At 42.4% G+C, this 11,387-nt stretch overlaps 1 protein-coding gene across 22 annotated transcripts in view; it reads right to left on the bottom strand.

The window, feature by feature from the left end:
* Positions 1-6,136: 6,136 nt before the first annotated feature.
* osp (myosin phosphatase Rho interacting protein outspread) overlaps positions 6,137-11,387 on the bottom strand; it is a 595,661-nt gene continuing 590,410 nt past the window's right edge. For 21 of the 22 annotated variants that reach the window (XM_070084011.1, XM_070084000.1, XM_070084004.1 and 18 more), the window contains 2 exons: positions 10,995-11,084; positions 6,137-7,896 (listed from right to left, as the gene is read on the bottom strand). In XM_070084011.1, coding sequence (XP_069940112.1) covers positions 7,709-7,896; positions 10,995-11,084 — 278 coding nt within the window. In that variant the 3' untranslated portion in view covers positions 6,137-7,708. The remainder of the gene's footprint in view (positions 7,897-10,994; positions 11,085-11,387) is intronic. The other variant, XM_070084013.1, reaches the window with a different exon arrangement.

Here is an 11,387-nt window from a genome sequence, read left to right as displayed (position 1 = left end):
CCTCATTGCTTCGTTCTGCAGTTTTTCCAGCCCTCCAAGCTTCCAGTCAGACACAAGAGCAAGTAGTGGCGCAGCATAATCAACCAATGATCTAATATAAGCAAGATACATCATTTTCACAATTTTAACATTAGCACCATCCGGGGAGAGCACATTATTAACCCGAACACAGAAATGCATATCAGTTAAAAAGGTCTTAAGGAAGGATGGTAGATTGCCTCGAAGGCCTAAGGAGTGGGCTTGGGCTAAAATATTATACCTCCAAGTTGTCATATGCCTTCTCAAGGTCAAAAAATATGGCAATAACTGAGTGGTTATTCGCAAAGGCATTATGAACATACGTATCCAAGCGTAGTAAGGGGTCTATGGTAGAACGTCCCTTACGAAAGCCATATTGACGAGTGGAGAGACTGTTGTGTGTCTCTAAATACCACACTAAACGTCTATTTACTAGGCGTTCCATCACTTTGCAAACTGCACTGGTAAGTGCAATGGGACGATAGTGGGAGGTTTCATGTCCCATAGTGCCTGGTTTGCGGAAAGGGAGAACAATGGCGGATTTCCACAGCTGTGGAAGAACTCCTTGTGACCAAATAAGATTGTAAAGGCGTAATAGGACTGCAAGGGCTGACTGATGTAAATGTTGTAGCATACGAATATGAATGTCGTCGGGCCCAGCTGCCGATGATCGGCAAGCTGAGAGTGTTGCCTCCAGTTCTTGAAGTGTAAAAGGCACATTATACTGTTCTTTGAGAGAAGAAAAGTCCAAGGGTGCTAACTCTCTGGCAGACTTTGAGGAAAGAAATGAGGGGCATAGATGGAGTCCCTGAGAAATACGGACCAGATGATTGCCAATTTCATTGGCAACATCTAGTGGGTTTGCTATATCAACACCGGCAACCCGCAGAACAGGAGCCGGGTCAGGAGAATATTTACCACTCAGTTTTCGTACTTTTTTCCAGACTGCACTCATAGAGGAAGCAGAGGTGATGGTGGAGACATAATCTCGCCAGCAAGTGCGTTTAGCGTCACGGATGACACGGCGAGCGATCGCACGCTTCTGCTTAAATTCAAGAAGTCTCTCTGTGGTTCTATTGTACCGGTACCTGCCCCATGCAGCGCGTTTCAAACGTACTGCACGAGCACAAGCAGGAGACCACCAAGGCACGCATTTCTGAGAATGCCTGCCCGAAGTTTGGGGTATAGAATGAGAAGCTGCGGTTAAAACGGAGGACGAGAAGAGGTGTAAAAGCTCATCGATGGAGGACGAAGAAGGAACCTCTCTAAAAACAGTTAGGTGTGAGTAAAGGTTCCAATTTGCCTGATCAAATTGCCAGCGTGGGATGCGAAGAGGTGGTGAATATGAAGGGGAAGTAAGAATGATTGGGAAATGATCGCTGTCATGTAAGTCCGGAAGAACAGACCAAGTGAAGTCTAATGCGGCGGAGGAAGAGCAGACTGAGAGATCGATGCAAGAGAGAGTGTGAGTCTGAGGATCAAAATGGGTGTGAGTACCTGTATTTAAAACATGGAGGGGGTGGGTGGCAAGAAAAGCCTCTAACTGAATGCCACGGGAATCACAGTGAGACCCCCCCCCTAGAGGAAATGGTGGGCATTAAAATCACCAAGTAACAGAATCGGTGGTGGTAATGACGAAACAAGAAAGGCAATATCCGGAATGGATAATGCCCGAGAAGGAGAGAGATATAAAGAACAGAGCATATACCACCTATGCAAGTGGATACGGGCTGCTGTGTAATGCAGCGAAGTACGAACAAATAGCTGATGGTACGGAATATCAGTGCGTAGAAGAAGGGCACTTTCATTAAAGGTCCCATCAGGAAAAGGATCTGAAGAATACAATAAATTATAGCCTGAGATGGGAGAGATAACAGCAGAGTGTAATTTTGGTTCCTGTAAGCAAACACCAACAGGGGAAAACTGGGAGAGTAACATCTGAAGCTCACCCCGATTACCCCTGAGGCCGCGTATATTCCACTGTAAATAGGCCATGATTGGCAATGATAAAGATACCTGAAATCCGCAGGTAAGGGTTCCTACGGACTAGAGGGGTTAGAAAAGTCCACATGCGGAGGCAGTGGAAAACGTTCAAGCAGCGAAGGAACGGTGCGCTGTGAAGAAAGGAGTTGCGCAGATGGAGTAGAGGAGAGAGAAGGAGTGGAGGGTGGATCAGTGTCCATTGATGGTTTGATCTCTGCAATATATTCAGAGATTGCTTCAAGTGTTTCAGAATTCAGAGACGTCGTATGGAAGACAATATTGGAAATGGTAGGGGGAGGATGAGTAAAGATTGGAACTGTAATGGACTGTACCATTGTAGGGGGGGGGCGAAAGGGTGGAGGGAACTGGAGAAGCGTGGAAGGGGACAGAAGAGGCAGAAACCTGGGAGGTGGCAGAAGAGGAAGAAACTTGGGAGGGGACAGGGGAGGAAGGTACAGTACGAGGAGAAGAGTGAACCTCTACACTTGTAACAGAGCCAGTGAGAGGGGGTGAACCAGGTACAGAGACAGGGAAGGGAAAATGAGGAGGTGGAAGATGGGTAGGAGGTGTTAACGGACCTTTTTTTTGACTTTTGAGAAGTAGAGGGACGATTGGGAGGAGGTGTCATACGAGATCTCGTTGCTACTGAGGCTTGTGAGAGAGAACACGAAGAAGCAAGATCAGACTGAGACGTTGAAGTAGGGACGTCTGAGCTGAGGACAGCAAAAGAATTAGCTACAGGAGTGACTTTGGGAGAGGTAACCACAGAGGTGGGTGCAAAAGATGGGATACCAGAAGTGGGGGGACGTTTTGAAACACGGGAATAAGAAACATGAGGTAGTCTCCCTTGGAGGCGGAGATGAGATACTGCCATGGCATAAGGGAGACCTTCTGCCTCTTTGAGGTAACGGATTTCCCGCTTGTTTAAGTAGACTTGACAACGGCGAGAGTACGAAGGGTGAGCCTCATGACAATTAAGGCAAGAGGGAGGTCGATTGCAAGACGTATTAGAATGGTCATCGGCACCACAGACTGGGCATTCGGCGATAGATCTGCAATATTTCGCTGGATGGCCAAATCGCCAGCAATTTCTACACTGTTGCGGTGTAGGGATCACCTTTCGAACTTGTAGCCGATGTCCTGCTACATGAACTGAGGATGGGAGTTCACGGCTGTCAAAAGTTAAACGAGCCACATTGCTAGGGTATCGTCTCCACCCGCGGGCAGGAAGAACGTAAGTGTCTACCTTGAGGATTGGGAGATCTTGGAGTTCCAGCTGTTCAAGAATGTCAGTGCCACATGTCTGGAAATTTTGTTGAACTATGGTATGGGGCAGAATGACGGTACCACTACAAGAATTGAGGGAATGATGCTTTTCAATAGTTACAGGAACAGTATCGATATGGGAAAGACGAGAAAGCTCATGAGCCTGGGTAGCATTCTGTACGGTGACGATGCGCATACCGCTCTTAAGAGCATGAAAAGAAATATCTTTACCAACATGGCGTAGGAGTGCCTTGCCAATACTGTGGTCAGAAAGATAGGCAGTAGAGGAAGTCGGTCGTAAAGTGAAGAATTTAGTCCATTGTGCAGTCTGAAACTGAGCGTGGAAAGGTAGTGAAGGACGTGTCGATCTTTTCTGAGAAGAACGAGAAGGTGGAGAAGTATCAGCAGGTAACTGTCGTTGTCGTTTAGGCGTGGGACCAGAGTTGGTCTGACGTGGAACGGGCCGGCGATTCGAAAATTGCCGCACCGTAGAGGGAGAGGCCGGAAGCATAGTCAGAGGAGAGCGAAGGTCAGATAAATCGAAGGAGTCAGTCGAGGCCTCAGTACCTGAAGCGGGTGAGGAAACACCACCGGCAAGAGGTACAGAGGCATGAGGAGTGTCCGAAGAGTGGTCCAAAGACGAGGCGGGGTCAGAACGGGGTGCGGTATCAAGAAGGGGCCCGGGGGTAGCAGGTTCATGGACTAGGAGTGCCATGGTTAGGTTACTTCTTTCTTTTTGTTTTTAAGAAAAAAAAAAAGAAAAGAAAATAAAAATAAAAAAAAGAATAAAAAAAAGGGGGGACCGGGGAGGGATAGTTCCTAGGAGGAATGAAAGGGCCAGAAATCTCCCTCCGCGCCCAAGAGGACCTCAGCACCACAAGTAGCGCAGATGCAACATGGAACCCGTGCCATACCCTACCCATCATGCCAGTAAACCGACAATCCAGGATAGCAACCTCACATCTGCCAAGCTACCTCGGTGGACAAAAGAGAGGGTGGCCGGAAATCCGCCACAAAGCATACCTCCTTCGGCCACCACCCCCGGAATCCGAAAGGTGGCTTCCAGAGATACACCCGTCGCCCGAGAGACACCCAAAGCCACCCTCCGGGATACCGGAGAGGGATCAGGACATCCCCAGGCAATCCAGATGCCACGGCAAACTACGCCACCGCCAAGAACCTCAACGGAATGGGATGGACCTCGGTACCCTTTCCCCTACCTAGGAACTAGTGTGCCTGTGGAAAAAAAAAAAAAAAAACCCAAAGGCCAAAAAAGAAGGGCAAAAGGGAGGGGTGGGGAGGAGGAGGAGGAGGAAAGGAAAAAGGGGAGGATGGGATAGGGAACGGGGGATTGGGGGGTAATTAGGTTCGGTCTGAGGAAGTAGACCGACAGGTCTAATTCCTCAGACCAAGAGCCCCTTCACCACGCCAAGGAGCGTCCCTTGAAGAGGTCATCCTTCATAGACCCATCTGCTGACATGTTCACTCCTAAATATCTGAATACATTCACCTCCTCCATACTCTCTCCCTCCAATCTGATATCCAGTCTTCACCGAATCTGTTTATCCTCATAACTTTACTCTTTCCTATATTCACTTTTAATTTTCTTTTACATACCCTACCAACTTCTGCAACTTCTTTCTAGAATCTCCCAAAAGCACTGTGTCATCAGCAAAAAGCAACTGTGACAACTCCCACTTTGTGTTTGATACTTTATCTTTAAACTCCACACCTGCCAAGACCCTAGCATTCACTTCTCTTACAACCCCATCTAAAAATATATTGAACAACCACAGTGACATCACACATCCTTGTCTAAGGCCTACTTTTACTGGGAAATAATCTCCCTCTCTCCTACTTACTCTAACCTGAGCCTCACTATCCTCGTAAAAACTCTTTCAGTAATCTACCTCCTATACCATACACCTGCAACATCTGCCACATTGCTCCCCCTATCCACCCTGTCATATGCCTTTTCTAAAATCATGCCACAAAAACCTCTTTACCCTTATCTAAATACTGTTCAACTATATATTTCACTGTAAACACTTGGTCTACACACCCACTACCTTTCCTAAAGCCTCCTTGTTCATCTGCTATCCTACTCTCTGCTGTATAGCCCTTGTGGCTTAGCGCTTCTTTTTGATTATAATAATAATATCCTACTCTCTGTCTTACTCTTAATTCTTTCAATAATAACTCTGTTGAGTATACCTGGTAAAGTGTATGGCAGACTTGTTCTTTCAACGTACCAGCCGTATCCCACTGAGGCAGGGTGGCCCAAAAGGAAAAACGAAAGTTTCTCCTTTTAAATTTAGTAATATATACAGAAGGGATTACTAGCCCCTTGCTCCCGGCATTTTAGTCGCCTCTTACGACACGCATGGCTTACGGAAGAAGAATTCTGTTCCACTTCCCCATGGAGATAAGAGGAAATAAACAAGAACAAGAACTAGAAAGAAAATAGAAGAAAACCCAGAGGGGTATGTATATATATGCTTGTACATGTATGTGTAGTGTGACCTAAGTGTAAGTAGAAGTAGCAAGATGTACCTGAAATCTTGCATGTTTGTGAGACAGAATAAAGACACCAGCAATCCTACCATGTAAAACAATCACAGGCTTTCATTTTACACTCACTTGGCAGAACGGTAGTACACTCAACAGACTTATTCCCCTATAATTTTTGCACTCTCTTTTATCGCCTAGGTACCTTACCCTCTTCCATACATTTATTAAATGTATGGAAGAGGGTAAGGTATTTAGCATAGTATCCCCTATGCTAAAAAATAAATTACAGGATTTTAAATCAACTTCACTGTGGTAGTCTTCTGTTAAAATATTTTACCATGGGTAACTAAAACAAAACAATGTTCAATTATTTATTTAAAATATATAGACATTTTGTTCATTGATAGACCTTTGATATAACTAGGAGATGGCTGTACAGAACATGTACAATGGCTGGGTTACTACATATTAGTAAGCAAGATAAAAACACTTTAAACAATATACACATCCCCATTAGTCAGACAACATACAATACTCAACATAGTATTTCAATCCCTGCAAATTTTTTGATGAAACTTGGCTATAAGCCAAATAAATAGCACTACAATAAATACTTGGGTAGACATCACACAAACCATCTATCAAACGTAGGACCAACAGAGATCAACAATGTAAGAAAAAACCATTAGTATATCTTGCAAAATACAGTTTAGTAAAATGGCATATGCTTATGGAACAAATCTCCACCTAGGCTTGTCAGTGGATAACATGAGACTGACATTATACTGTCACAACAGTAATAAAATGATGTTAGTTAATATCTTCAAGCAAATACCTAATTTCCAACATAATACAACAAAATAAAAGTGATTATATAATTATAATACTTGACAAGCCAGACTAAAAAAAAAAGAAAAGTATTTTCTTTGCGCAGTTTACTTTTTGTTGAACTCGACGTGCCAAATGGTGAACCAGAGGTCGACAAGTAAACAATGATTACATTTTTCCTCACATTGACCACCTAATAAGTGACGCTGAGGAGTTGACCAAGCCTTGTCACGATTAAGTGCTAGGATAGCAGTAGTAGACTCTTCAGTGATTGCTTTACTTGTGCCTTTTAATAAAACAGGTGGAATACTGGGTTTCACAGTGACTGTTCTTTTTCTTTGTACAGTCTCATTGCCCTCAGGACACGAGCGACCACTTTTCATTATGCTATCAGATCTAATGGATGTGGCAATTTTAGACTGTAAAGAAGGTTGCTGCAAGTGACTCGCTTTGTTCATCCTACCACTAGACGAAGGAGATCCTCGAGATGGCGAGTTTCTTCTCAATTCACTTCTGTCTTCTTCTTCAATACTTGGAGGTATACTACCCTCTCTTGTTTTCAAGACAGATACTTTAGTGCCTCTCATGTATGATTTTAAGGCACCAGCAGGTAAAGATTTCCTAGATGATGACTGACGATTAAGGGATGAAGACCCTTCAGTGGTATCTTTCTTGGCACGAGTTTTATCATATGATGCTGTGTTTAAGACATTCATACGTTCCATGAGCAATGAGAACTCAAGGTCCGTAGCTGCATCAGCACCAGTCACATTATAATCCCAAACAACATGCTGGCTCTCGATGTTTCGCCGAAGAAGATCGTGCTTTCCTTGTTTAACGTCATTTACAATGTTGGTGCATCGAGCAACAGTGTTCCGTCGTGTAAGAAAGGGTACCTGTTTTGGGCCATGCTTACTGAATTTAAGAACCATTTTCTGCACTACGCCAGGACCTTTTTCTTCTTGATTAATTGTACTATTTACATGATCATTATCTGCTAATTCCACTTGCAAACACTCTAAACCTTTTATATTCCCATCTTCTTGGATTTCATCTAAATGTTCTACAATTCCTTCCAGCTGCTCTACATTTTCCACTTCACTTACAGGTTCTCTGTGAATGTCTTTTGTGTCTCGAATACTTTCTTTCGTGAGGCGACCATCCCTGCCAGGGGAGAGGGAAGGTCCGTTGATTTTTGAGATGGTGGCCCCGCTCCCCCCTGAGAGGGGCCAACCGATAAAAAAGACGAGAATCCAGAAAGACGGGGGCAACTGGGAGATCTCATCAACTCTGTAATGGATAAATAATTTAATAATTTTTTCTCCTTTGGTGCCTCAAATATGATCTTTTTTCAGACATTTCAAATTCCTTACAAGTGGGGAGGTGCCATATCAGTAAAAGGATCTTAAGTCAAATAATTAGAACTATCTTCCCACTGGATCAAAGCTGATTAGCTCCTATTCTCCAGACACTGACGCATAGGTTTGTTTCCCATGATTATAATAAAAAAGCCTTTGAAACATTAACAAATACATACTAGCTTGGTATAAAATGGAATTCTTGAGACCAAGGAAAAATAATTTATCACATTCAATAGTTGTCTTGCCAGAAGTGTGCAGACACAAATCAAAGAATAGTTCAGAGAGAAATAATCAAACCTATCAATGTAAATCTATGATCATGTGATTGACTGTTTATGGCATACATCTAAGAATTTTCTTAGTTTTATCAAGGTTGCACCTTTACATCTTTTGCAAGTGACAGTTATCATCTAGCTATCCCACAATTTTAAGACATCATGGCAGGAAAACAGTACTTTAATTTGAACAAATAAATTGAGATAGAGGGCATGTAGATATGGATGGAGTGAGGGAGCTTAAATCACCATCATTGTATATCTGTATTAATCTTCTTTCTTTCAATGCACTTGCTGTATTCCACTGAGGCAGGGTGGCCCAAAAGGAAAAACAAAAGTTTCTCCTTTTAAATTTAGTAATATATACAGAAGGGATTACTAGCCCCTTGCTCCTGGTATTTTAGCCACCTCTTATGACATGCATGGCTTATGGAGGAAGAATTCTGTTCCACTTCCCTGTGAAGATAAGAAATAAACAAGTACAAGAACTAGTAAGAAAATAGAAGAAAACCCAGAGGGATGTGTATATATACGTTTGTACATCCAAGTGTAGTGTGACCTAAGTGCAAGTAGAAGTAGCAAGACGTACCTGAAATCCTGCATGTTTATGAGACAGAAAAAACACCAGCAATCCTGCCATCATGTAAAATAATTACAGGCTTTTGTTTTACACTCATTTGGCAGGATGGTAGTACCTCCTTGGGCAGTTGCTGTCTACCAACCTACTACCTAGAATCTGTATTAATATACTAATATGAACATTACAAGTACTTGTATGTACTATGTGCAATTGTAAAATGAACTGCAGGTAGCAAGGGACACAACTAATAATAAGGATGCAATAGCTAATATCACCACCACTCCCACCTCTATCCATAGGGATAGGGAAGGGGGAGAGTGAGAAGAATGGAACTAGGTGTATGAATATAAATTATCTGTCTAGTACTGTGACACTAGATCAAAGAAGAAAGTGAAGAAATGTAAAATGAGCTGTAGATTTCTTGGGGCACATTATGATAAAACCATTGACAGTGGATGAGACAAAAATCCAACAACACACTCTTATGTCTGGTTTACCTTGATGACTAGGTAGCCAATAATGATTAATGCTAATTTATCTACCTAAATTCTAGATGTGAGGTTCAGTGCTATAGTCATGAGTTCATTAAAAGCTCTAAGATCTCTCTCTAGTAAGAAACACATCAGTAAACAATATTTTTTTTCATAAGAGTTTTAGTCACTAACTGCTTCAAAACTGGCAAGATTTATTTTAGGACAACTTCAGTCATGATTATTCCACTATTTTTCTAAAGGTTCATTTTTTTTTTTTCAACAAGTCGGCCGTCTCCCACCGAGGCAGGGTGACCCAAAAAAGAAAGAAAATACTTTCATCATCATTCAACACTTTCACCACACTCACACATTATCACTGTTTTTGCAGAGGTGCTCAGAATACAACAGTTTAGAAGCATATACGTACAAAGATACACAACATATCCCTCCAAACTGCCAATATCCCAAACCCCTCCTTTAAAGTGCAGGCATTGTACTTCCCATTTCCAGGACTCAAGTCCGACTATATGAAAATAACCGGTTTCCCTGAATCCCTTCACTAAATATTACCCTGCTCACACTCCAACAGATCGTCAGGTCCCAAGTACCATTCGTCTCCATTCACTCCTATCTAACACGCTCGCTCACACTTGCTGGAAGTCCAAGCCCCTCGCCCACAAAACCTCCTTTACCCCCTTTCGAGGACGACCCCTACCCCGCCTTCCTTCCCCTATAAATTTATATGCTTTCCATGTCATTCTACTTTGATCCATTCTCTCTAAATGACCAAACCACCTAAACAACCCCTCTTCTGCCCTCTGACTAATACTTTTATTAACTCCACACCTTTTCCTAATTTCCACACTCCGAATTTTCTGCATAATATTTACACCACACGTTGCCCTTAGACAGGACATCTCCACTGCCTCCAACTGTCTCCTTGCTGCTGCAATTACCACCCAAGCTTCACATCCATATAAGAGTGCAAGAGGAGCAAGATGTCCAAGGGTATAATTCAGAACAATGAGGGATCATCGAGGTGATATGGATTTGTAGAGGGGATAAGATAAAGAGCATGCATAAATTTGGAGCAAGAAAGGTTATTCAGGATTGGTTGCATGGAAGGGGTAAAAAAAAAAAAAAAAAACTTCGAACGTCCAGTAGGATTGTGTGAGCATGTTAGACAGGAGTGAATGGAGACAAGTGAATTTTTGTGGATGTGTTGTTGGAGTGTGAACGGGTAACATTTACGAAAGGATTCATTTAGCCAGTCTTAAGTTCTGGAGATGAGAAAGGCAATGCCTGTACTCTGAAGGAGGGGTGAGGAAGTTGCAGTTGGAGGGTAGTTGTAATTATGATGTCAGCACTTCTGACAAGACAGGGATTGAATGTCATGATACCATGTCTGGAACAGTTCTAGACTAACCCACAAATTGGAGATAAAAAAATAGATAATGTATCAGATTGTCATTGGTTTAGCACTTCTTATTGATTATAATAATAATAATCAGATTGCCATAGACCATCACAGCATTTTGCTCCATCCATCCAGGCTGGAGTGAAATCCTGTATACTTTTATCTCTGATTTGTGGGTTAGCTGTAAATAAATAAAATGCGTATAGTATCTTGAGCTTAAACTTTGCATTATATATTATTTATCTAAATGACAGATTTTTAATGTACAGAATATATACTTACCTTTACTGTGTGTTACACTTAAACCTTCACCTCTCCGCACTGGAGATTTATCCTCTGTACTGCCTTCCGAGTTGGTGTCCCTCTGTTGTTCTGCAAATGCAATGGCCGAGATAATTTAAGGTTGTCAATACATATACTTTGCATTACTGTATTTTATATTTCCTTAAATATGATACATGAATCCCTTATGCCAAAAGAGGGATTAGCCTGCAGTCTATCTATGGCAGGAACACGCATGAACATTCTGTATTATGTATATTTTAAATTCAACAAATTCAGTTATTTTTGTCATAGAGTATGCTCCTGTTAAATTATCTAGCCAGTGGTCAGTATTACTGTGTTATGAGGTCAGGTGTTACTATGCAGCTGTGCTGGAAGAGTGGGAGACAAAAT

Source organism: Cherax quadricarinatus, chromosome 11 (genome assembly GCF_038502225.1).
Source record: "Cherax quadricarinatus isolate ZL_2023a chromosome 11, ASM3850222v1, whole genome shotgun sequence".
Classification (NCBI taxonomy): Eukaryota; Metazoa; Arthropoda; class Malacostraca; order Decapoda; family Parastacidae; genus Cherax; species Cherax quadricarinatus.
Note: the sequence above shows the minus strand (reverse complement) of the source record. Positions and strands in the feature narration are given on the sequence as shown.